The sequence below is a fragment of the Carcharhinus amblyrhynchos genome, chromosome 1 (genome assembly GCF_965287045.1).
Source record: "Carcharhinus amblyrhynchos chromosome 1, sCarAmb.v2.hapA, whole genome shotgun sequence".
NCBI classification, from domain to species: Eukaryota; Metazoa; Chordata; class Chondrichthyes; order Carcharhiniformes; family Carcharhinidae; genus Carcharhinus; species Carcharhinus amblyrhynchos.
In genome coordinates this window covers 47342087-47369635 of record NC_137324.1, presented here as the reverse complement: position 1 = coordinate 47369635, position 27549 = coordinate 47342087, and the positions used below count along the sequence as shown (strand labels likewise).

At 39.9% G+C, this 27549-nt stretch overlaps 1 protein-coding gene across 2 annotated transcripts; it reads right to left on the bottom strand.

The window, feature by feature from the left end:
- Positions 1-1567: 1567 nt before the first annotated feature.
- LOC145349235 (complement C1q tumor necrosis factor-related protein 3-like) lies at positions 1568-27549 on the bottom strand. Of its 2 annotated transcripts, none has more exons than XM_080197712.1 (6): positions 27181-27549; positions 23855-23969; positions 19763-19917; positions 13663-13792; positions 5537-5636; positions 1568-2674 (listed from the first exon to the last, which is right to left on the bottom strand). In XM_080197712.1, the coding sequence occupies exons 1-6, from the start codon at positions 27478-27480 to the stop codon at positions 2515-2517; spliced, it is 960 nt and encodes a 319-aa protein (XP_080053838.1). In that variant the 5' UTR covers positions 27481-27549; the 3' UTR covers positions 1568-2514. The 2 variants fall into 2 exon arrangements, with proteins under 2 accessions (XP_080053838.1, XP_080053847.1); XM_080197721.1 differs by having other exon boundaries at positions 27397-27549.

The following is a 27549-nucleotide window of genomic DNA, read 5'->3' as shown; positions in this document are numbered from 1 at the left end:
TCAGTGGATGTTGTGTCTAGTGGCGCAGTGCAGGTAGATTGGAGAAGACAGTAGCTGCAAATGAGAAAAGATACGGTTGCTTCATCTGTTTGTATTGAAGATAACACTGGTGGATCTATATACACCATCCAGAGCATCGTAAGCAGAGTTGGTGAAGTTCAGCAGATGAGTGCCATTTCTGATGAAGGCCAAGCCCAAGGAACCCAGGTTGGTTCTGCTTTGCAATCATAGAGAAGAGGAGCTGAAAGGAGATGGATGTTTGAAGGACTCTGTGACTGAAATTGATTACCTGTATGCTAAACAGAGCACTGAAGCAATACATAAGATCCACATTAGTTGTATCTGTCATTTAACCTATAATTTCTTGCTCATAATTAACTGCTCTGTCATGCAATATGATCATAACTAATCAAACAGAATCTGGATTAAATATCAGCGTTATTGCAATGCATTAAAACAGAGAGTGATGAGAGAATATTTTATTAAATCAATTATGATGGGACAGTAATGGCTTCAAAAGTTAAGTTGGTTGACTTACCACCACATAATCACAGATGATTCACCTGCTGCTCATTTTTACTGAAGTTTATTGCTGGGTGACTGAAGTCCCTGCCTGGTTCAGTAAGTGGCCCCTTTTTAACCCGCACAATAGGGTCCTATACCGTACACCCGCTGACACTTGGGAGGAACACTTGGCAATAACAGGTCTCAATTGTATTTACATGAGAACCAGCCTTCAAAATGGCTCCAGCCTACTTTGTAAAAATCTGGATCCCAGCTAGTTCATAGTTTCAATTATATCAGTGCTATCAAGTAGATTCAGGGGCCTTTTCACGGGAAGGGGAAAATATAGGACATGCAATCCATTTTTAAATGGATGTCTTTCAGACGTTATATTACTGCTAGGATAATGAAGTCAGCAAACAGAATTCATTGAACTTCTGTTGATGAAAGGCAAAATTAAAAGAACAGGAAGAACAATCCCAGCGGATTCCATGGGCAGTGGATTATATGTGAAGGCCCAGCAAAAGTTGGAGCAGCAAGTCCGAAAAGATCAAGGGATCAAAGGAAATTAGGCTGTAAAAGTTTGACACCATCATATTGAGGTATTTAAGATAGAATTTCTACAGTGCAGAAGGAGGCCATTCAGCTCATCAAGCCCACACCAACATTCCCACCGTGGTCCTATCCCTGCAACTCCTGTATTTACCCTACTTATCCCCTTGACATTAAGGGCCAATTTAGCCTGGCAAATCCACCTAATCCACACATCTTTGATCAGTGGGAGGAAACCGGAGCATCTGGAGGAAACCCACACAGACACAGGGAGAACATGCAAATTTCACACAGACGGTGATTCAAGCCAGGAGTCGAACCCGGGTCGCTGGCACTGTGAGGCAGCAGTGCTAACTACTGGACTACCCTGCCACCCCATTGTAAAGAAGGAAAGATGTAAGAAAAGAAAATTAAATCAAAAGAAGACGTTATGTGACCAGACGTATAATAACAAAAATCACAATATCAGTAACACCACTCATAATAAATCAAGGATCAATGGCACCATGTATATAAGTTTATTCTTTGGCACTGTACAATCTCAATCCCAAAATCACCCTGGATTTATACTTTCCAAATGGTAATTAAATTGTAATATGAAGTTTCTGATTTTTAAAAGTTTATTTCTGAAATTATCATCTCTGTAGACACAAACCTGCCAGGGAGTGTCCAAATTTATTAAAACATTTAACCTTACAGAAAATTTCTACTTGAATTACATTTTTAATGTCATCTATTCAGTTGTGTGTTATTGCTAATGTGTTTATTCTTAAAGAGTAAATACTGTAGGGCTCAACTTTTCACTTCTTAGACAACGTAGAAATAGATCTGTATATGGACATAATCAACTTGTCACCATGCCTAAAATTATAACCTTCTTCTTTGTCTCTAGGAGTCAAAACATTTACATGTAAATTTATTGCACTGCACACACTCCCTCACCACTGTGGTGAGTTATGTATGGAGGGCGGATTGCAGTCAAAGAATATTCATGCATTTCTCCCATGTTTTATCCACTTTTTAGGTTACAAAACACTGGGAAGAGCAAGGCAGCTAGCCAACTGGGTGGTTGTCCGCTTTGACACTGAAGTCCATAAATTCAAATGAGACCTCCTGCACATATGTCTAAACTGAGCATCTGCTTTTAGACTGTTTTATGTCTCCTCCACAAGGGGACATTTTGAGTAGGGATGCTAAAAATATCAGTATGCCTTCATCTTGAGCAGAGTGAAATTTATGCACAGATCAAACATACTTTTTCCTAGCACCAATCATCATAGAGTGGGATAGAGGTAGGAAGGATTAGAATGAAAATAAGGAAAATAATTGGGTGCTTTTAATGTTTTCATGAATCATCTCTCATGTGTGAATAAACCACGGTTAAAGGGTTAATTTAGATCAGAACCTTTAATGATATTTTCTGTTTGATGCATTTAATGTCATTAGTGATCAAGGTTCTTAGTTTTCCTCAAAAAGGAGGAAGCCAGAAAATGTACAGTATCTTTGGTGGTCACCATGCAATGCCCCATTTCCCATCCGCAGCCAAACTTCATCTCCTGTTTCAAGCTTAAGCACACCACTGTTTCCTGAAGTATCATGTTTCCCCTTGGATTCAGAGCTGAAAGACAACAAAAAAAAATCACATCACGTTATTTTTAAAGGGGTGGCCTCAATCATCAATCATTTTGGGTGTAAATTGAGAGAGGTGGATACTCAGCGAGACCTTGGTGTCCTCGTGCATGAGTCACTGAAAATAAGCATGCAGGTACAGCAGGCAGTAAAGAAGGCAAATGGTATGTTGGTCTTCATAGCAAGAGGATTTATGCACAGCAGCACGGTGGCACAGTGGTTAGCACTGCCACCTCACAGTGCCACGGACCTGGGTTCAATTCCTGGCTTGGTCACTCTGTGTGGAGTTTACACAACGTCCCTGTGTCTGTGTGGGTTTCTTCTGGGTGTTCAGGTTTCCTCCCACACTCCAAAGATGTGTGGGTTAGGTGGATTGGCCATGGTAAATTGCCCCTTAGTGTCGGGGGACTAGTTAGGGTAAATGCATGGGGTTACAGGGATAGGGCCTGGGTGGGATTGTGGATTCGTGCAGACTTGATGAACCGAATAGCTGTCTTCCACTTGCTCTGTAGGAACCTATGATTCTATGATTTGAGTATAGTGACATGGATGGTTTGCTGCAATTGTTTCGGGCATTGGTGAGGCCAAACCTCGTGAACTGTGTGCAGTTTTGGTGTCCTTAACTGAGGAAGGATGTTCTTGTGAAAGAGAGAGTACAGTATACTAGACTGATTTCTGGGATGGCAGGTGTGTTATATGAGGAGAGACGAAATCAGTTATGATTATATTCACTGGACTTTTAGAAGAGTGAGGGGGATCGCATAGAAACTTATAAAATTCTAACAGGTTTGGTTAGTGTAGATTCCCAATGTCCCCAATGGTAGGAGAGTCCAAAACTAGGGGTTATAGTTTGAGGATAAGTGGTTAAACCTTTTAGAACTGAGGTGAGAAGAAACTTCTTCACCCAGAGAGTGGCGAATGCGTGGAATTCATAACCACAGAATGCAGTTGAGGCCAAAATGTTGTCTGATTTCAAAAATAAATTAGATCTAGCCCTAGGGGCCAAAGAGATCAGGGGTGTTGGGGGGGCAAGTGGGGGATCAGGATATTGAATTTGATGATCAAAATGAACAATAGAGCAGGCTCGAAGGGCTGAATGGCCTACCCCTGCTTCCAGTTTCTGTGTTTCCATCCATAGTATTCCATAGTATTAGGAGATTTTCACAGTAACTTCATTGTGGTGTTAATGTAAGCCTACTTGTGACACTAATAAATAAACTTATTTATAACTAAGTTATAAACAACATTTTTTAATATTTATTAATTTTAAAATGTACAAATGTTAGCACAATTGGAGAAATTAGTTTGGGGATGAAATACTAAAACAGAACCTTATAGCTATGACATAACCTTCCATGTCAAAGGTTGCAGAGGTCAAGAAGGATTTGGGATGATAGCATATTAAGGTGAGAGAGGAGAGATACAAAAATGTCCAGAGGGCCAATTTTTTCACATAGAGAGTGGTAAGTGTCCAAAACAAGCTGCCAGAGGTAGAATTAGAGATAGGTACAATTCTATCTTTTAAAAAGCATTTAGATTGTTACATGCGTACAATGGATATAGAGGGATATGGGCCACGTGCGAGCAATTGGGATTAACTAAGGTGTTTTAAACAAAAAAAGGGCAGCATGGACAAGTTGGGCCGAAGGGCCTGTTTCCAAGTGGTAAACCTCTATGACTCTACATCGTGGACATACTCAGAGGATTTCATTTGTGACTTAGATGACATAACATATGAGGACTTTGGAGAAGAAATTATGGAATGGTATGAACAGAGAGGTCAAGGATGAAATCTTTTGATGACGTTACTTGAGGAGAAAGAAATATTCAGAATATAAGAAAAAATGATGGCTGGGTTTTGCCAAACTCGCCTGCAATTCTCTGGTCTCACTGCTCTGAGTGGGGATTTGGCTGAGCGCCAAATTTTCAGTTCTCATTGGCAGCAGTGGTGGGGGTGTATGACATCAGAGAACTCTGGCCAATATATATCGTAGCAACTTTCATGACCTCAAAATGTCCCAAAGCACTCTAAATCCAATAAAGAAATTTTGCAGTGCAATGATAACTGTTGTGCAGGAAACATGGTGGCTAACTTGCATATAAGATTCCATAAATAACAAATTAATAATGGCAACATTATTCAATTTAATGTTACCGGTTGAGAAAAAAAATGACTAGGGTACGAGAGAGAATGTTTCTGTTTTTGTTTTGGAAAATAGTAATGCATGATCTTTCACATCCACCTGAGCAGGGGGTTTGGGGGGGGTAGTTGCGGTGCAGAAAGAGCCTAGTTTAATAGCTCTTTGGAAGCCAGTGCAGCACTCCCTCAGTCCTGTGCTGAAGTGTCAGCCTAGATTTTATTGTCCAATTTTGGGCTGGTATGGGACAGTGAAAAGAGGTTGAATGGTCAGAATTTCAGAGAGAATAAGGTCCACAGAGCCCACCCTACCTCCAGCTTTTTGTTCTCTCAATGTGTTTGAAAATATGGTGAAAAAAAACAGCAGTGCAGCCAAGCACACCGCTTTTCTCGCTCAAAACAACACTTTGAAAGAAAAAGGAAAATTCCACCTGTTATTTTCTCTAACTGAACATAGTTTTTGACTGTATAAAAGAAAGAAGTTAATGCTATGATATACCATACACAAATATGATTCTTTCTTGTCAAACATTGTTTACATGCCCATAAAGAACCCAGCTTACTGGCAACTAGAGATTTTGGGATCAGAGCCAAGTTGAGTTGTGCACCATTAATATCTCATCGGAAGTCCAGCAGACAACTCAGGAAACTTCTAAACCTTGATTTTAAAACTAAATGCTAAAATTCACTGGATTTTTGAACTTTGGTTCGTACCTGTACATGCTTATGACAGCATTTCCATTGTGCATTAGGAAGACAGAAGTTTCTTCGACATCTTCATGCTTCATCATGTTGAAAATAAAGAAATAAACACCTGTAATAAAATAAAACAAATTCAATTGCACTGCTGATATCCTTGCAATTCATAATACATGATGTTTTCTCGTCATTTTCATCAAGATGTATTTGCTGCATTTAGGGTAATGTCCTTGGTTCAACCATCTCTAGTTGTTTTATCAATGAAGTGCGGAGATTGCACTGCCAGTGTGAACTGAATAGAAAGTTAAGTCTTGCCATTTCAACTATAAGTGCATTTTAACAATGTGGCAAGTGTTAATTCTTGTCAATTAACTTTTACCTTTATAAACTTAACCATTATAAGCATTGAGTCTCATTCCTTCAGATATTACATTTGACATTGTAAAATCCATCACACATCTTTAATGTTTTTATTTCCTTTTCTCCAATCTTCCTTTCCGTATTGAATTCATCAGTGAAGGTCGTCCACTCTAATTTACGTTTCCTTCTCAGTCCTTGCACTGCTTTTCTGAACCCTTCAGTCTGATTGCTTAAGGAATATAAGCCTACCCTGCTTACTGATGTCTCATATGTCTAATTTTCAATATTGTGATGATATAAGCTTGCTCTTTCGGCAATAATTTGGAAATGTAAACATCTTGCTCATGATGGGCATCATTACAAATGCTGCTGATTCCAGCAAAATCTAGACCATAAACATGCACCTCGAAACCCAATATTGTAACTTCAGTTCATTATTATGTACCATTTTTATATTGAACTGTAGCTTAGTATTGCCCTGCATTTCTGAAAGAATAGCTTGATATCTTGAATATTTTTGTTAGAATCGAAGGCACTCATATATTCCAGAAAAAATAATTAGATGATAGAATGTAGAACCTCTAAGTCATATGCAATGCCTAACATAGTCTCATTGTACTCATTATTGTAGCAGCAACTAACTCCTGTGTTTACTTTGCACATAAGAACATAAGAAATAGGAGCAGGAGTAGGCCATCTAGCCCTTCGAGCCTGCCCCGCCATTCAATAAGATCATGGCTGATCTGTCGTGGCTCAGTTCCACATTCCCGCCCTCTCCCTCGCTTATCAAAAACCCATCAACCCGCGTCTTAAAAATATTTAGCGAGGCAGCCTCCACCACCTCAACGGGCAGAGAATTCCAGAGATTCACCACCCTTTGAGTGAAGAAGTTCCTCCTCAACTCCGTTCTAAACCGCCCCCCCTTTATCTTGAGGCTGTGCCCCCTAGTCCTACTGTCCTTTCTGAGCGGGAAGAGCCTCTCCACCTCTATCCTATCCATCCCATTCATCATCTTATACGTCTCAATGAGATCTCCCCTCATTCACAAAGCCTGCTTTGGAATACTTTGCTAAAGCCATCATTTATATATGCTTTGGAACAATTTGCTAAAGCGATCATTTAAATGTCATGATTTGGTGGAAAATTAAACATGCTAATATCCCAATCATGAGTAGAATGCTAATAGGTATTTTTCTTGCTGTCCCACACTTCTCATGCTTCCTCATTTTCTAATGCCAGCTCTGCATATGCTGTGCTGCTGAAAATCGAGACTGGGTAGTTTTGGAATATACTCTTAAATCTAAGGATTATTAAACAAACCTAGCATATTAAAATAGGCTGTACCCGTTTAATGCAAGCAGTAATATTAGGTAAATAAAAGCAAAATACTGCAGATGCTGGATATCTGAAATAAAAACAGTACGTTCTGGAAAATCTCAGAAAACCAAAGGTGTGTTGTAAGGGACTCTGAACTGTTAATTCTGTTTCTCTCTTCACGGATGCTAAAAACAGAAAGTTCTGGAAAAACTTGACTGGCTGAGTTTTTCCAGAACTTTTTATTTGTATTTCAGTAGTATTAAGAACTAGGAAACAGTCAATAACCACTTTATTCATGCTAATGGATCAAATTGCTATGATATACCTCTCTCCAAACCAATGTTCTACTACTATCTTTGAATAAGACTTAAATGAATATATTGCCAGCAATCTTAAGGCTGGGACAATTCTTGCAATTCTAAAGGGCCCAGCCTAGATCTTCCTGGGTTTAGCCGCCATGGTGTTAGAATCTCCAATAGTAAGTAAACAGCTGATACTGATAGCTGGAGGGAGTTATGTTCTGCCCCCTGGCAAAATGCAGCTCTCTCCACAACATGGGACACACATGGGTCAAATGTCAACAGGAAAAAAATGATGTTTCACCTCCAATTCAACCTTGAAAATAGAGCAGCTGTCTAAGGGATTCACTGAGCACAGACAGTCCACCCACTGTCAATGAAGTGAGAAAATCTTAACCAACTAAGAAACATCTTTCACCTTGCTCCTTCAGTCTCCATCGCAACAAACCCACAGAAAGGCAAATCAAACATGTTTCTGCAATCTTTTGATCCACATTGCTGCTGGTGAAAAACAGCAATGCCTCCACCAAGTATCGTGCTATCAAAAGTACAGCAGATTCAAATGTATATATACATATCTGAGAATTCAATTAAAAAGCAACAGGATTATAAACAAAAATAACAGAGGTCTATAAAATAATTAAAGGTTTTCACAGTGTGCCTATGATAGGATATTTAGCCTAACAGATTCAAGAGGAGCAGGGATACGAGTTTAAATTGTATAAGACTAGGAAGTGACTGGATGTTATGCAGAGAGTAATGAAAGTCTGGAATACATTGCTGGCTGCTGAGGTGGGTGTGTACTCTCTGTATGCCTTTTAGAAGGGAATTAGCAAAATCTTGATTTGGTTTATTATTGTCACATGCATTAGTATATAGTGAAAAGTATTGTTTCTTGAGCACTGTACAGACAAAGCACACTGTTCATAGAGGAGGAAAGGCGAAGGTGAGGAATGTCGTATCACAGTCATAGCTAGGGCATAGAGAAAGATCAATTTAATTTAAGGTCCATTCAAAAGTCTGACGGCAGCAAGGAAGAAGCTGTTCTTGAGTTGGTTGGTAGGTGATCTCAGACTTTTGTATCTTTTTCCCAATAGTACAGTGATCTCCTGGACTAGTTTTGACCATTTGAGTGGGGGAATCCTGAGTGATTTTCCTTTATTGGGCTTGCAATTTTTCTCTGACTTGTTGTTTCTCCAAGGAGATTACATGGTTAAGGGGAGTTTGTTGGGTAATAGGAAATGTTCAGTCATGATGTCCCTGATGCGATGCAGGTTGGATGGGCCAGTCAATCATTTCCTGTCTACATTTTTGTACATTTGTATATTGGTAGATGTGAGTAAATGTTGTGTGCAATATGATAGCTCCTGACTGAGTCATGGCAACCATGGAAACTTTAAGCAAAGAATTGCAGTTGAGCATTAGTGAATTGCACAGAATGTATAGTTCTAAATATTCAGGAGTCTAGTTTGCATGGAACTGGAGAGAAAGTTTGTGGAGGTTAAATGAGTTGAATAGTGTCTATGAAAGAGCAGATTATATACAGATTTGACAGCCTAAATGGCCTTGTCTCATTTAGCGATTTCTGAAGTTCTTCAGTTCTCTAATTTCTTTCCGGTTTCTTTGTCACTTAAATCCCTGCTGCTCCACTTTGCTAGTTTCATGAATTAACTGAAGGTTCTGTGTTATGCGAGTCATTTGCTTACTTAACATTCAGCATCAGTGACTCCTCTCAAATGAATAATTTTTGACTGGTTACAAATTGTAATTTGACACTCTCCAGAATGTTGAAAATGGCTCATTATTAAAAGCAACAAAGTATCAAGTTAAATGATCCAGATATGAAAATGTCACCATGCCACTCATAGCTTCAATTAGTAATAAAAAAAATGATCTGCTGCATTTAAAGGCGATCTGTTAATCATTCTACAAAACAGCATGGAGTGCAAAAAGGTTCATAATAAGTTTCTGTTGATAAAGAAAACAAAACAAACATAATTTACAATGATGTAACGTGGCTGCCAGAACAATTTTCAAACAAGCAGACCCCTTAACAACAAAGAATATAGAAGCAAGGTGCCGATAGTAATACTCCTCTAACACTTTCCCAATGGTCAATGGGCAACAAAATTGTTATGAATGTCAAACTCATTAATCAACCACTGCAGAGCAACTATGAAGTAGGATGGCTCAAAAAAATTAGATAAAGCCTTCATAAAAGTTCCATAGACTCTTTTTTAATCAAGGAAGCATCATGATTTTTGGTGGATGAAGACGTCTTCAAATTTGAAGATGAGACGAGAAATGTTACTGTATAATTACTGGAACACGATTGCATGAGAAACAATATAGATGATGTGGCAAAAGCCAAACATGACTATTACTGTGAAACTGCAGGGACATGAAAGAAATTAATATTTGTTGAGGATATATGTTAAACAAAAATCACAAAGCAAACTTTAAGTCGCAAGCATGTTGTCAGTGGGAAAAACATGTTGGCAAGTTAATTTCACACCCACCTTATAGCATGATGAGGATTGTATAGATTATGCAGAAACAAGCCACTCGACCCCACCAGTGTTTGTGCTCCACGAGTGCTTCCTTGCATCTAGCCTCACCTAAACCCTCCTCTATTCTCTTCTCCCTCATATGTTTTTTCTAGTTTTCCCTGAAATACATCTATATTATTCACTTTCACTACTCCCTATGGCAGTGAGTTCCACATTCCCAACATTTTCTGGTGAATTTTCTTCTGAATTCCCTACTGGATTTCTCTGTAACTGTCTTATTTTGATGGCCTCAAGTTGTACTTCTCTCTCTCTGGGCCTGATTTTACCATTTTCTTTCTAAGTGCCGAATCTGGGCGTAATGCAGATCCAACTTAGAAATCTGCTTTCAGGCACCCCCATATGCTCTCAGCCATCTCCAGTCCCATTCACACTGTGGGCGGGGCTTGGTGTGGCTGAAACTATCGGAGGTCTGAACTGCGCATGCGCAGTTGGAAGAAAAGTTAAAAAAGCACGTCTGTCACGTCATCCTGAGCCTGTCACATCACTCCCCCTAGCCCCCACAAACATTGCCCCACACCCACAGCATTATAAATAGACCCACTATCCCCCCAGCCTCCACCACCCAGAACAATTGCAAATCCCCCACCGATCTCAGGCAGAGCGACAGCGGACACTCCCCCTTCCCTCACTGATCTCAGGCAGAGAGATCCCCACTTCACCCTACAGATATCAGGCAGAGTGATCCCCCTCACTCCCAGCCCAGACCCTCCCGCACAGGACCCCATCCCACCTTCGTTCCGATGGCTGTGTGACACCTCGCTCTCTCTTCCCTGTCGCTAATCATTGAGGCACTCATCCACCACACCGCCCTTGCCACCCCTTCCCCAGCAGCACGCCTGCAAGTGCTCACTTGCTTTCTCCTAATGCTAACATGCAAACAGAATGGAACTTGCTGGAATGCTCTATCAAACTGCCTGCAGCTGATCTGCCCTAATGAAGGGCAGCTCCATAAAAAACTCCAGAATGGACAGGCAGGCAGCATGGATCGTGATAATGGCCTCTCACCTGACTTTACCACATTTTCACGGAGAAATCCAGTAGGGCATTCAGAAGAAAATTCACCTGAAAATGTTGGGAATGTGAAACTCACTGCCATAGGGGGTGGTAAAACAGGGCCTTCTGTGTTCACTCGATCAAACATTTCCTAATTATTATAGATCTCTATTACTCCACCCTGCAGCCTTTTTCTCAAGAATAAAAAAACTCTTTATTCAATCTTTATATGATATGTACACAACTGTACTTCTGATATCATTTGGCAGGCTTTATTAATATGCCACTGCTTGACTTTATGCCTATTGAATCCAATGGAATTAATAATACATATTATCCAATTTGTACCCCTCAAAACTAAATTTAACTTCTGAAACATCTCAGAGGTTATTTGGGAAGAAAAGTTGGGAGGTCATACGAATGCACAACTTGTGTTGTGTGTCATAATTCTGAGGCAGCAAAATAACTCAACAAGGACTTTAGCATCAGCTTGGCTTGTTCACTGATTCGAGAATGACATCTGCTTGTAGTTGTGAGTTTCTGCCATGCATTTTCATGTGACTGAATAGACTGATTTGCAATCCATGGAACAGGATGTCTCACAATGCAGTGGGATCCAGTGTGCAGGATTTGCTTCCTTTTCTTTCCTCTCCTGCTGTCACCCTGCCTCATCATTGAAACCTTGTGACTCAAAGCATGATGCAGCTTGAGTCTTTGTATATGGTAACAGCTGAGACAGACTTTTGATCATTAAAGGAATCAAGGGGAATGAGTAGGAAAGTGAACATGAGGAATATTGGATCAGCCATGATCCTCTGAATGGCAGAGTAGGCTTGAAGAGCTGGACGTCCTAATCCTGTTCCTATTTCTTATGGTCTTATGGACAAGTTGTGGCCATTTTGAATGATTAGTGGCAAGATCCTCCTTGTCATTAATGTCAATTTTGACATGCTTCGAGGAGAGGTTCAAAGTGTCATTGGAGCATTTTCTTTGTCCTCCCATGGAACTCTGACTATCTAAGAGAAAGCCAAATCTGGCAGGACAGATGTTTTTCAGCCTTTTGAGGACAAGTAGCATTGGACTGAGTGTGACATCAAAGAGCCCTGGCCAAACTGAAGTAAATGCAAATTGGGGGCAAGCTCATACCAAGCACTAAGTGAGCTAGTTGAGGCAGTTATTTTAAACACAACGATATATTTAAGACTTATCTTGATAGGCATGTAAACAAATGGGGAATAGAGGGATATAAGTGATTGGTTAGGTAGGTAAATGTGATCGGCGCAAGCCTGGAGGGCCAAAGAGCCTGTTCCTGTGCTGTATTGTTCTTTGTTAAAGCTTATTGAGATCAGTCACTTCGGGTCCAGGCCATTGCTGCAAAAGCTCATTAGGGTCCTAATGCTCACCTATCTTCAACTGCTGTACCAAAGACTTTCCCTAAACCATAAGGTCAGAACTGGGAATTTTTACTGATGATTGTGCAATGTCCAACACCATTTGCAACTTGTCAAATATTGAAATATTCAGTGTCCACATGCATTATGGCTTGGGCTAATACATGGCAAGTAACTATCATGGCACTCAAGTGCCAGACAATGACCATCTCCAACAAGACAAAATCTAACAAACACCCATTGACATTCAATGACATTACAATTGCTGAATCCACCATTAACAACATCCTGGGAGTTATGAATGACTAGGAACTGAACTGGGCCAGCCATATAAAAAATATTGTGACCACAAGAGCAGGTCAGATTCTGGAAATTCTGTGGCATGTAACCAATCAATTAACTCCCCAAAGTCTGTCTACCATCTACAAGGTACAAGCCAGGAGTGTAATGGAATACTCTCCACTTGACTGGAGTAGTGAAGCTCCAAAAACATTCAAGAAGCTCAAAAACATCCAGGAGAAAGTAGCCCACTGGAGTGGCACCCTATCCATCACCTTCAGCATTTACTCCCTCCATCACTGAAGCACAGTGGCATCAGTGATCACCATCTACAAGATGCACTTCAGCAACTAACCTAGGCTTCTTGGACCTCTACCACCTAGATGGACAAGGGCAACAGATGTGTGGACGTACCATCACCTTCAAGTTCCCCTTAAAGCCACCCACCATACTGATTTGAAACTATCAGGCTACTGTTGCTGGGTGAAATTCCTGTAACTTCGTCCCTAACAGTACTGGGGTGTACAAAGAGAACAAAGAACAAAACAGCCTGGGAAACTTACACTTTATAGATGATAGCAATTCACTACCAGCTTCTCAAGTGCAATTAGAGATGTACAATAAGTTCTGACCTAGCCAGAATGTTCACATCTTGGGAAAGAACAACTCGAAAAAAGTAGGCCGTTCAGCCCTTCAATCTTGCACCGCCAATCAGACTATGGCTGATCTGTATCACAACTCTATATTTGCACTTTTGCTCTGTATTCCTTGTCAGCATTACATAACAAAAATCTGTCTCAGACCTGAAAGCTTCAGTTGTCCTGGAATATATGGCCTTTTGAGTGAGACAGTTCCAGATTTCAATTACCCCGCTCTGAGAAAAAGAACATGCATTGCTCGTAAATCAAGCAAGGATAACATCATCAACTTACCTGCTATTGGCGCAGTAAATCTTCCAGTCATCACATCAAAATAGCTTCCAACATTGGTCTCCACACTGCTGAAAATAATACCACTGTTCTGGTTTGTGAAGTGGGTTGCCATAGAAGCCATAAAAGCAACCTATGTTCATTGAAAATAGGTTAAAATGAGAACAATAAAATAAAGTATGATTTTTATAAAACTGCCAATGTGGCATTTGGTTTTTGGCAGCAAGTAACTTAAAGTTTATTTATTAGTCATAAGTAAGGGCTGCACTAACGCTGCAACGAAATTACTGTGACATTTTAGACTAGTGATAATCTTAATACATACATCCTTGGTCAGGTAGAAGTCTACATACTTGATCTGAAAAACCTGCTTAAATATTAATATTAGCCAAGAGTTAATTATGAGACTGACTCTGCTAAATCAAAAAGATTTAAAAAATTCAAAAACACTCCAGCTTGGCAATTGGGAACTTTTTAAAGGTTTGCCCTGGATTATTCAAAGATAAAATTTAAAGTTTATTTATTAGTGTCACAACTAGCTTATGTTAACAATGCAATGAAGTAATTGTGAAAACTCTCTAGTCGTCACACCCCAGCACCCGTTTAGGTACACTGAGGGAGAATTTAGCATGGCCAATGCATGTAACCAGCACGTCTTTCAGGCTGTGGGAAGAAACTGGAGTGCACGGAGGAAACCCACACATTCACGGGGAGAACGTGCAGACTCTGCACAGACAGTGATCCAATACAGTGTAACTCATGTGACAATCAAAAAATGTACACATGAACATACAAGTTAGGAGCAGGAGGAGACCCTTCAGTCCCTTGAGCCTGCTCCATCCATTCATTGATATCATAGCTGATCTGATTGTAACCTCAACTCCACATTCCTGCCTACCCCTGATAGCTTTTCACCCCCTTGCTTATCAATAATCTATCTAGCTTTACCTTAAAAATATTCAAAGACTCTGCTTCCATTGCCTTTTAAGAAGGAGGGTTGCAAAGAGTCACAACCGGCGGAGAAAACAATTCTCCCTATCTTTGTCCTAAACTGAGGGAATCCTTATTTTTAAACAGTAACCACCTAGTTCTAGGTTCTCTCACAAGAAGACACATGCTCTCCACTTTCACCCTGTCAGCAAAATTTGCAACTATACCTTTGGTTCCTTCATCCAAGTCAATTATATAAATTCTAAAAAGTTGAGGCCCCAGCACACCACTTGTACATCCTGCCAACCAAAAAGAGACCCATTTATGTTTACCTTCCATTATGTAGCCAATCTTTGATCCATGCCAGTGTTACCCATAACACCATGAGCTTTTATTTTTGTACTAATCTTTGATGCAGAATAGAAAAGAATAAAATCCATATAGTGAAGAAGGAAGCCATTCAGCCCATCGAGTCTGCACTGACTGCAAAAGAGCATCTTACTCTGGCCCACCCCTCCCCATAACCCCAGACATTTATCACAGCTAATCCCCTAATCTACACATCTTGGGACATTAACGGACTATTTAACATGGTCAATCCACCTGACCTGCACATCTTTGGACTGTGGGAGGAAACCCACGTAGACATGGGGAGAATGTACAGACTCCACACAGACAGTCACCCGAGGTGGAATCAAACTAGGGTCCCTGGCACTGTGAAGCAGCAGTGCTAACCTCTGTGCCACCTGCACCTTATTAAGTGCCTTTTGGAAATCTACATACAGTACCTTTCCCAGTTTCCCTTTATGCACATCATATATTATTGAACTCCAGTAAATTGTTGAAACATGATTTCCCTTTCATGTTGATTCTGCTTAATTATACTATTTTTCCTAGTGTCTTGCTAGAAGATCTTTAGTAAGTTGTTGCGAACATTTTCCCTATGAAAGATATTATGCTAACTGGCCTTTAGTTTCCTGCTTTTGTCTCCCTCTCTTTTTAAATAAAAAAAGTTATATTCACTATTTTCCAATCTAATCAATCCTTCCTCAAATCTAGGGAATTTTGGAAGATTAAAACCAAAACATCAATTATCTAATTAGTCATTTATTTTAATACTCTTGGATGAAAACCATCAGGACTTGGGGACTTATCAGGTCTAACAGTTTACTAAGTATATTTCTTAAATGAAAACAGTTTATTTATTAGTCACAATTAAGGCTTACATTAACATTGCAATGAAGTTATTGTGAAATTTCCCCAGTTGCTATAGTCCGGTGCCTGTTTGGGTCAATGCACCTACCAGCATGTCTTTCAGAATATAGGAGGAAACTGGAGCACCTGGGAGAAATCCGCAGAGACACAGGGAGAACAGGCAATCTCCCCACAGACAGTGACCCAAGCTGGAATCAATCGCGAGTCCCTGATGCTGTGAAGCAGCAGTGCTGACCACTGTGCTACCATGTAATTTTCCTGAGTTCCTCCCTCCATTTATTTTTGATTTCCTTCCTCCCTTCATGTCCTAATTCAAAGCTATTTCTGGACTGTTATCCTTATCTCCAGTGAAGACTGATACAGAGTACCAATCCAATTCATTCTCCATCTCCTTATTTTTCATTGTTAATTTCCCAAATTAACTTTGTTTAGGACTGATGCGAATTTCATTAACTTTTTTCTTCTAAATGCAAACCCTATTATCTGTTGTTATATTTCTAGCTAGCTTTCTCTCATTCTATTTTTTAATTCCTTATCAATCTTTTTTGTTATTCTTTGTTTTTTTTAATATTTTGTCCAAACTTCTCACATGCCATCCATCTTTGCAGACTGACATACTTTTTCATTTAGTTTGATACAAATTTCAATTTTTTTATTAATCACAGATGGTTGGTCCTCCCCTTGGAAATTTTCCTTCTCTTTGTAATTTGATTAGGGATAGTCAACATGGTTTTGTGAAGGGTAGGTCGTGCCTCACAAACCTTATCGAGTTTTTTGAAAAGGTGACCAAAGAGGTGGATAAGGGAAGGCAGTTGACGTGATGTATATGGATTTTAGCAAAGCATTTGATAAGGTTCCCCATGGTAGGCTACTGCAGAAAATGCAGATGCATGGGATTGAGGGTGATTTAGCAGTTTGGATCAGGAATTGGCTAGCTGATAGAAGACAGAGGGTGGTGATTGATGGGAAATATTCAACCTAGAGTTCAGTTACAAGTGGTGTACCTCAAGGATCTGTTTTGGGGCCACTGCTGTTTGTCATTTTTATAAATGACCTAGATGAGGGTGTAGAAGGATGGATTAGTAAATTTGCTGACGACACTAAAGTCGGAGGAGTTGTAGACAGTGAGGATGGACGTTACAGTTTGCAGAGGGATATAGATAAGCTGCAGAGCTGGGCCGAGAGGTGGCAAATGGAGTTTAATACGGAAACGTGTGAGGTGATTCACTTTGGTAAGAGTAACAGGAGTACAGAATATGGGGCTAATGGAAGGACTCTTAGTAGTGTTGATGAGCAGAGAGATCTCGGTGTACATGCGCATAGCTCCCTGAAAGTTGGCACCCAGGTTGATAAGGTTGTTAAGAAGGCATACAGTGTTTTAGCTTTTATTGGTAGAGGGATTGAATTTCGGAGCCGTGAGGTCATGTCACAACTGTACAAAACTCTGGTGCAGCCTCACTTGGAGTATTGCGTACAGTTCTGGTCGCCGCATTATAAGAAGGATGTGGAGGCATTGGAAAGGGTGAAGAGGAGGTTTACCAGGATGTTGCCTGGTATGGTGGGAAGGTTGTATGAGGAAAGGCTGAGGGGCTTGAGGTTATTTTCATTAGAGAGAAGAAGGTTACGAGGTGAACTAATTGAGGCATACAGGATGATCAAAGGATTGGATAGGGTGGATAGTGAGATCCTTTTTCCTCGGATGGTGATGGATAACACGAGGGGACGCAGCTTTAAATTAAGGGGTGGTGGTTATAGGACGGATGTCAGAGGTAGGTTCTTTACTCAGAGGGCAGTAAGGGCGTGGAATGCCCTGCCTGCAGCAGTTGTGGACTCGCCAACTTTAACAGTGTTCAAATGGTCATTAGATAGGCATATGGATAACATTGGAATAGTTTAGGTTAGAGGGTCATTAGATTGGTTCCACTGGTTGGCGCAACATCAAGGGCCGAAGGGCCTGTATTACGCTGTAATGTTCTATGTTCTATGTTCTATGAATGTATCTATTCTGCATGTTCTAAAATATCCCTTGGTTTTCATGGTCTCATTATTTAAATTTAAATACTATTCTTAGGCCCACTCTTCTTTCCCTCAAATAGAATGTAAATTCAAAACTGCTACCATATCTACACAGCATTTACTATGAGCTCATTGATTAATTCTATTGCTTTGCACAATACCAGGCCTTGTATAGCCTCCTCTCTGACTGGTGCCAGAATATGCTGTTCTCAGAATCTATCCCAAAAACATTCTATGAATTCTTCATCAAGGCCACCTTTAATTTTCTCACTCTGTATGAAAATTAACCACCCCACCACCCCCTCCCGATTTTCCTGCATGCCTATCTCCTATCCATGTCTCACAATGCTTGATAAATGTAATTCATTGGGGTCCATTTTAATTCAAGGCACATTCAGAGAAAGCACTTTGGGAGGGAATTCCTGTAAAAATTCAGCAAGTGGCCTAAACCATTCTAACTCCTAGATTGTATCTCAATTCTATTCATAGGAACAGAGGACATTGGATTGGGTGAAAACTATTCAGCCCATTGAGCCTGCTCTGTCATTGAAATAAATCATGACTGATTATTTATTTACCTCTATGCCATTTTTTCACACTATTCTCGTATCACTTGACATTATTAATACTGAGAAATATATCAATATCTGTTCTGAATATGCTCAACGATTGAGATTCTTCAGCCCTCTAGGGTAGAGAATTCTGAGATTCACCATCCTCTTAGTGAAGAAATTCCTCCTTATGTCAGTATTGAAAGACCTCTCCCTTATTCTGAGATTATGTCCCCTGGTTCTAGACTTAAATGGTAGTCATGAAGTGGAGACGCCAGCATTGGACTGGGGTAAACACAGTAAGAAGTCTCACAACACCAGGTTGAAGTCCAACAGGTTTATTTGGTAGCAAAAGCCACTAGCTTTCGGAGTGCTACCCCTTCGTCAGATGAGTGAGAGTTCTGTTAACAAACAGGGCATATACAGACACAAACTCAATTTACAAAATAATGATTGGAATGCAATTAACCTGGTGTTGTGAGACTTCTTACTGTCTAGACTTGGAGCCAGATTAGTCATCCATCTATATCCATTCTGTTATGCCATGTAAGAATTTTATAACTTCCAACAAGATCATTTTTCAGAACTATAGAATACAGGCCCCACTGTTTATTTGATCTCTCTTCATCCAAGGCTTGGTCTGGTGAAGTTTTATTGTACTGCTTCTATGGTAAGTACATCTTTCCTTAGATAATGAGATCAAAATACAATACTCCAGGTGAAGTCTCCCAACACAATTGCTGCTTTTGATCCATAGCCTTTAAAATCCTGAACTGATACCAAAAACTAAAGGTCCAAGATTTATTCCTTTTTATATTCCCCCAATCATATCTCCTGTCTCACAACCAATTAATACCATAGTAATATAAGCAAACCTCTTGAGAAATAAGATTCATTTTATGTTCTGGGATTGTTTTGCTCTTAACGTTTTGCTTTATTTTCTTTGTGGGTGTTGGCATTACTGCAATATTGACGTTTGTTGCCCATCTCTAATTGCCCTTGGATTGGGTGGCTTGCGAGGTCATTTCAGAGGCAAGGAAGAGTCAAAGATATTGTGGCTGTGGAGTCATTTTTCACTAGGCTGGGGAAGGATGGCAGATATCCTTCCCTAGAAGGACATTGGTGAACCGGATGGGCTTTAACAACAATCGATGAATACTGTCACTATGGCTAGGATTCAATTCCAGATTTTATTCATCAAATTCCAACACCTGCCAGTGTAGTATTCAAACCAGTGTTCTTAGAGTATTAGCCTAGGCTTCTGGATTACTAGACCAGTGACATTATCACCACCACCTCACCCATGTTGATCAGCTATTGTCCATTAGTTTTATACAATACTGTCCTGTGAAATGTTATGCATGCAATGAATAGAATAGTCACATTCTTACTTTGAGTTCTGATGGGATGCCGGCTTGTCCCTTCTCTCCTTTAATGCCTTGAATTCCACGTTCTCCTCGAGGTCCCATGTCTCCTTTACGGCCTTGCTCACCCTTCTCACCCTCATGTCCTGGGAGCCCATTATTTCCATTATTTCCATGGTTTCCTATTAAATTACAGTTAGTCATATTCTTGGAGTCAGTTGGTATTTGGTTGCCAGTTGTTGTATTTAAACAGTAGCTTCTTGCATAAATATGTCAAGGCTAAAAGTAAAATAAATCTAAGTCTTCCAATGGTTCAGGTGATAATTATAAAGGTAGCAAGTGTACTGGGGGTGGGATTTTTAAATTTTACCCAAGCCCTATCCCCATAATCCCACACATTTTATCCCACTAATCCCCCTAACCTACACACCTTGGGACACAAAGGAGCAATTTAGATAAATGTAAGATACGGCAGATACTGGAACCTGAAATAAAATGAGAAAATGCTAGAAAATCAAAGCAGATGTGACAGCATTTGTGGAGAGAAAACAGAGCCAATGTTTCTCCCCAGAAGCTGTCAGACCTGCTAAAATTTTCCAGCATTTTCTGCTTTTGCTTAAGAGGCAATTTCACATGGCCAATCCACCCAATCTGTGCATCTTTGCATTATGGGAGGAAACCGGAGCACCCAGAGGAAACTCACAAAGACATAGGGGGATTGTGCAAACTCCACACAGACAGGCAACCGAGGCTGGAATCAAAGGTGGGTCCGTGGCGCTGTCAGGCATGCTAACTACTGTGCTGGCCATATGCTGTCCCTGTCTCCCGATACTGAAAAGGAGTCCTCGGCACCCAAAGTGCGCAGAACCAGTTTAGGCAAAGGTGTGATTGAATTTCCTTCATTGGGATATTAACAAGGTGCAGAGATATTTTCAGTCTGTGTCCCATCTCCTGCAAACCAGGTCTAGCACCAGAAAATAAGACAAGAAAAGAAGAAGGACCAACAGATTGTTCATTTATCTGGTAGTTAGTTATTAAACAATTTTTTTTTTCAAACTGCTATAGGGCTCCTCTTCTGTTTCCTGTGAAAATCTTCAAAAGTATTTTATGGGAATTATCTGTGTTTCTGTGTCCAATTTCCACGATTACAGTGGGAGGGCTAGAAAGCTGTGTATTGTGCCTTCCATTTTAATAACATGATAGTGATAGGCCTGCAACAGACAGACTCATCTCTGTGTTCTGCCCCTCATGCAGTATCCAGTCTCCCCAGCCTCCCCTTATAACTCAAACCATCAAGTCGCGGTAGCATCCCAGTAAATCTTTTCTGCACTCTTTCTAGTTTAATAATATCCTTTCTATAATAGGGCGACCAGAACTGTACACAGTATTCCAAGTGTGGCCTTACCAATGTCTTGTACAACTTCAACTAGAGTCCCAAATCCTGTGTTCAATGTTCTGACCAATGAAACCAAGCATGCTGAATGCCTTCTTCACCACTCTGTCTACCTGTGGCTCCACTTTCAAGGAGTTATGAACCTGTAACCCTAGATCTCTTTGTCGTATAACTCTCCCCAGTGCCCTGTCATTAACTGAGTAAGTCCTGCCCTGATTCAATCTACCAAAATGCATCACCTCGCATTTATCTAAATTAAACTCATCAGCCCAAAGGCCCAATTGATCAAGATCCCATCGCAATCCTAGATAAGCTTCTTCATTGTCCACTATGCCACCAATCTTGGTGTCATCAGCAAACTTACTAACCATGCCTCTTATATTCTCATCCAAATCATTAATATAAATGACAAATAATAGTGGACCCAGCACCAATCTCTGAGGTACAATGCTGTCACAGGCCTCCAGTTTGAAAAACAACCCTCTCCAACCATCCTCTGTCTTCTGTTATCAAGCCAATTTTGTATCCATTTGGCTATCTCACCCAGAATCCCATTTTGAAACAATCAAAGTCAAATTCTTCCATGTGTGGATAATGGGTAACATGTGGGCAGTTTCAACTTGTACATTTCTAAAAGGAAACTTCATTTGAAGTCAGCATTTGTTGCCCTTGAGACAGTGGTGCCGAGCCACTTTTTGACCTGCTGCAGGCCATGTGGTGGCGGTATGGTCCACAGTGTTGCTGGAAAAGGAGTTCCCGGTTTTTGTATCCAGTGACAGTGCAGTGACAGTGATACAATACCAGGTCAGGATCGTGTGTATTATGCATCATCTGCAACAAGACATAGATGGGCTAGCAGAATGCACAGAGAAATAACAGAGGGAATTTGATACAGAGAAGTGTGAGGTGATACATTTTTGCAGAAGGGATATGGGGGGAGAGGCAATATAAAATTAATGGAAGAATTCTAAAGAGTGTACAGTTACAGAGGGACCCAGGAATTCATGTGCATAGATCTTTAGGGTGGCAAGACATATGGAGAGAATAGTTACCAAAGCATGTGGGATCTTGGGCTTCATAACGAAAGGCTCTGGGTGCAAGAGCAGGAAGACACACTGAGCCATTATGAAGTTCTGGTTAGGCCATAACTAGGATATTGCATAAATTTCTGATCACCACACTTCAAGAAGGATGTGAATTTAACATTGTGCAGAGGAGATTTATAAGAATGGTTTCAGGAATAGAAAATTTTAGTTATAATTTGAGGTTGGAAAAGATGATATTGTTTTCTTTGGAGCAAAGAAGACTGAGTGGAAAATTAACACATGTGTATAAGATTATGATAGTTTTGAATGAGGTAGACCTGGGAAACTGTTGCTGTTAGCTGTTGGTACAAGGATTAAGAGTCACAGATTTAAGATTTTGGGCAAGAGCAATGTGAGAAATAACAGTGAGAGATAATAACCTGTAACTGGCTGTCTACAGGAATGGTGGAAATAAAGGTGATCAATGATTTCAAAAGGAAATTGGCTCACTATTTGAAAGAAATAAACCTGCAGGACTACAATTATAGCGCAGTGGACTAGGACTGCCTAGATTGCTTCTTGGAGAACAAACATTGACACAATGGACAGATTGGCCTCCTTTCAGCTGTTATTGATTCGAAGGCCAGACTTCTCTGACCTCACCCATGGCTGAGATTATCTGGTCCCAATGCAATGAATGGAGATTTGGCTGAGCACCAAATTCTGTGTTCTTGGAAGCAGCAGTGGTGGGGTGAATGACATCAGAGAATCCCAGCCTTAAAAATCCCAGCATCTTGGTAAGACTCTTTGGTATAGAACCCATATCTCTGCTGCCCTTGTCCTTCCAGGTAACAAGTTTGGAAGGTACTTATTTACTTGTCCCTGGGATGTTGGCAAGGCCAGCATTTGTTACCCATCCCTAAGTGCCTTGCTAGGCCATTTCAGAGGAAAACTAAGAGTCAAGATCTGGAGTCAGAGTTGGTCAGACCAGGTGAGGTCAGCAGATTTCCTTCCCTAAGGGGGCTTTCCAGAACCAGACAGGTTTTTACAGCAGTGATAGTAACAATTACTGACCACAAAACTGAGAACACTGTTAGATTACAAATTTATGAATTGAATTTAAATTCCACCAGTTGCTATGACAGAACTTGAACCCATGTGTGCAAAGCATAAGCCTGTGCCTCTGGATTGATGGTCCAGTGACATTAGCACAATACCATTATCCCCTTCTCAAAAAGGCTTGGTGACTTGTTGCAATGTAGCTTGTAGAAGGCATACACTGTTATCATTGGGCACCAGTGATGGAGAGAGTGAATATTTAAGGTGGTGGGTTCGTTATAGGCTGCTTTTTCTGGATGATGTCAAACTTCTTGATTGTTTTTGGAGTTGCGCTCATCCAGCAAGTGCAGAGTACTTCACCAGAGTCTTGATAATTTTTCAGAATTAGGAAGGATTCTTCCTCCGCAAATAAACAAACCTCAGCTCTTCCCAGAAGCAGATGTGAGGGTCTGAATTCCTGAAAGTGCTCCCTGCTGAGACTCACTGTGCAGATTCACATGAAGAATGGACATTTGGAAAAGATACTGGAGTGATCACTGGTCATTGCGAATGATGGCCTCCAATCATTAAGTGCAGGAAAAAAGAATGGGTTAAATTGAAAGAGAGAAATGAAGCATTGAAAAAGCAGAATTGATAACTCACCCGGAATGCCAGCTTGGCCAGGAGGACCAGGCCACCCACGGGGACCAGGTTCTGCTCGGTGACAACAGGAGTTACATTCGAAATGAGCAGGCCTATCCACAACCTCATGTTGTTCCTCAAAACAGAAAATTAATTTTTAATTTGCAAGTATACTTTAGCACAAATCTAAATTGACAAGCTAAAAAAAAGTCACTCAAGGCAACCGATCTGATTTTAGGATAACAAGTTTTTTTTTTACAAATTTTATCATCGCTCCTTGAACTGAAAATTGAGTATATACCATGATTACAAGTGTATTCAGATAAGTGACATGTGTAAATATTATGTCATAATTGTTAACTGTTAAAAATGCTGTCATTCCAATGATAAAAAGAATTATCAGCATGTGAATGGTGTACTTTGATATTAAAGTGAAAATCAGCCAGAAAATTTGTGGTAAGGAATAGATTCTTTATGACAAGCAATTGTCACAAATTTCTAGATGATTTGCATTGTTTTTGAATTAGCTTCACAAGAATCAAATCAAACCCTTGACTTCCCCAGGAGTTTCATGAAGTTGCTGTATTCGCACACTAATTGTCCATTAAACACAGCACAGAACATTAAGTCCAGTAATTAACCATTTAAGTACTCTTCAAACAATGTGCTAATGGTTGATGACTGACAGCAACTTCACTGGCCCAAAAAGGGAACATTAAAAGTACTTAGCCTCATCTCTTCAAGTTGAGAATTGTTGTTAGAGATTTCAAAAAATATTAAAGAAAAAATGTTTCTTTTATTTTGGTCTCCCTTAATCTAACCTTTGTTTCCATCTCTTTGGGTGGAACTTATTATTTTCCTGATGGAGAGTTTAGAGGTGGGAAGAATTTAATCAGACAGAAAAGTGTGAGACGGAGGACCCTGTTGTCTTTGTATCCTGTCCAATTAAATCCAGGGAAGGAAGGCTTATGCACAGTTTTCTCCCCCGGGCACTAATTGAAGTCAGCAATGCCCATTTAAGGGTCTCATCCTATCATGTACTTATATTCAAATAGCAGTGAGGTGGATGATTGCCACAGGCAGCCTGAAGCATAGAGGCTGGTTAATAGATGTTAATAGATTCTAATGGGATGTTAATAGATTCTAATAGGGATCCTGACATTAAATATTGGGATTCCAGTTACATCATTGATGAGGAGGATGGGCTGGGATAATCGCAAGGAAATTCCATTGGTGTAAATTGCATTTTGGACCTCCCACAAGATTTTCCATTCCCTCACAAACCCGCTGGTTGAAAACAGCAGTGGAAAATTCCCCCTGTGATTCTATCAGGTAAAAAGACTGTCCAATTGTGCACTTAAAGCATAAAAGAAGCAGCCAAACCATAATAAGCAAAAATAACCAGAGCATTTCAACACATCGGTATACAGCTTTTCAGATACATGGTATTATCTATTGAGCATATACTTCCATTACGTGGCTAATATTTAAAGGAAAGTTCAAATATGCAATTCAAATAACAAAGAAAAATATTTCAAGCATAAATTCCATACCATCAGAATTTAATGCTGCTGCGAAGATATATTTATTAGCATAATAAGCATGTAAAAATCAAGAACAGGGCAAAACATTACATAGAATTAATAAGCATTACAACGGCATCTTCATCTTGCATATAAGCCAAGCTTCTGATAGAGTTTTGATAAATCATATGATTTATTTTTAAACAAATATATTTTTGGGTTGTGGATGACATTGGAAACGCCACCACATATAGCAACTCCAGTTGCCTTGAAAAAAACCAATGAGATTTTGAAATTATGCTATTAGGAGTTGTTTGTTCAATCACCTTATCAAATTGATTTATTTTTGTATTTTTTGTTTACTCCCACAGTAGTGTTAGAATATGAAATCTGTTGCCATGCGTAGCTGTTGAAATCAAATGAATCACAACATTTAAGTTTTAAAGTTTACTTATTAGTTACAAATGAGGCTTACATTAACACTGCAATGAAATTAGTGTGAAATTCCCCTAGTTGCCACAGTCCGGCACCTGTTCAGGCTAGTGCACCTAACCAGCACATCTTTCAGAATGTGGGAGGATACCATAGCACCCTTAGGAAACCCACGCAGACATGGAGAGAACATGCAAACGCCACACAGACAGAGACCCAAGCCAGGAATTGAACATGAGTCCCTGGCACGGTGAAGCAGCAGTGCTAATCACTGTGCTACTGTGCTGCCCACATGGGAAGTGGGAAGTAGGAAATAGATAGAACTTCAAGAAGATAAATATTAAAGTAATGAAGAAAAACAGAGGAGCTACATTGTAGGAGACATCTCTGGCATTGAGCAAATGTCAGTACAGCTAGTCCAGTGCTCAAATTCTAATAACAGGCTGGTGGAAGTGTCAATTTTGTCAATGTGGTTTGCCCTATTTTTGACAAGTCTGAATTACACCAACAATTACATTGGTTTTAGGTTTGAAATCAGGGTTTTTTAAACATCGTGTTGCTTGATCAGTAATAATGCTGCATTTAGTGAGAAAAATTACACATGGGATTGTGACGTTTCAATGAAAGTCACAAAATATGTTCTGCTTTGACTGAGTTAAATATTGCATTTGAATGAATAAAAATATTTCTTTCACTGCTCCATTTTTGTGAGGGAAATCACTGCTGTATAATCATAGATAAAAGTTAATGTTCAAGTAATTATGCAGTGCAGAATCTAGACTATAGCATGCCAGAAACAATGCATACCTTTCCAACCACCTGAAAACCTTTCCAAACCAGTCCGAAAACAGGTAAACATAACAAATTCAAACATCAAAATGGTGAATCTTTGACAGATAACATAGCCAATCAGGGTATAACAAATTTAAAGTTCTGATTACTTCTCATGCATTTCTTTTAATTAAATATGTAGGGAAAGTAAAAAGAAAATTCACTTTGAAATAAGTTACACAAAATACATTTCAACTGCTGCATTATCTCAGGAATAGAAAACAAAATGTGTTTTAAATTGCTCCTCTTTTTAATGAGTCAATTATAAGATATTTTATCATTCAATTTGAAAAGTGTTCACTCCTGTTTCAACACTTAGTTTTGTTTAGTTTTACAATGCAACAAATTTATGAGTAAACCCATAATAAACATACAAAACTTCTCTTTTACCCCATCAACAACAAAAAAGGAAATACTGGAATTTTGAGCCGGAGAAAGCATTAACTGAAAATCAGCTAAACTTTGTTATCCCAAAATTCAAATTGTTCCAGTTTAAGCCAGATGAAGCCAAACTGCCTCGGGACTATTACCAACTTTGCGTATAAAATCAGTTCAGAGTACCTGGGTGCTATCAGGAGTTGACAGTTCTATCACCTTAGTTTCAAATTTGTTTCTTTTCGGCTTTTTTTGTACTTTTCCTGTCTTGTCAGCTGCTGTCGGCCTCGATTTTACCCCACCTGTATGGTTTACAGCTTCAGTCTGTTCGCTCTTTAAATACCTGGAAGTTTCCTGGTTTTCAACTACGTTTGTCAAGTTTGCATTATCTTTCACGCTCACCTCCGAGTATTCTTCCAGGCATAGGCAAAAGGGGAGGAAGAGGAAAATGAGCAGGCACCAGCGTTCACATATCTTCAGTGCCATTGCCTTTGGGATGAGGGCCAGCAGTAAGATGCTAGTCTTATCCTTCAGTCACATGCAAATCCCTCTGAA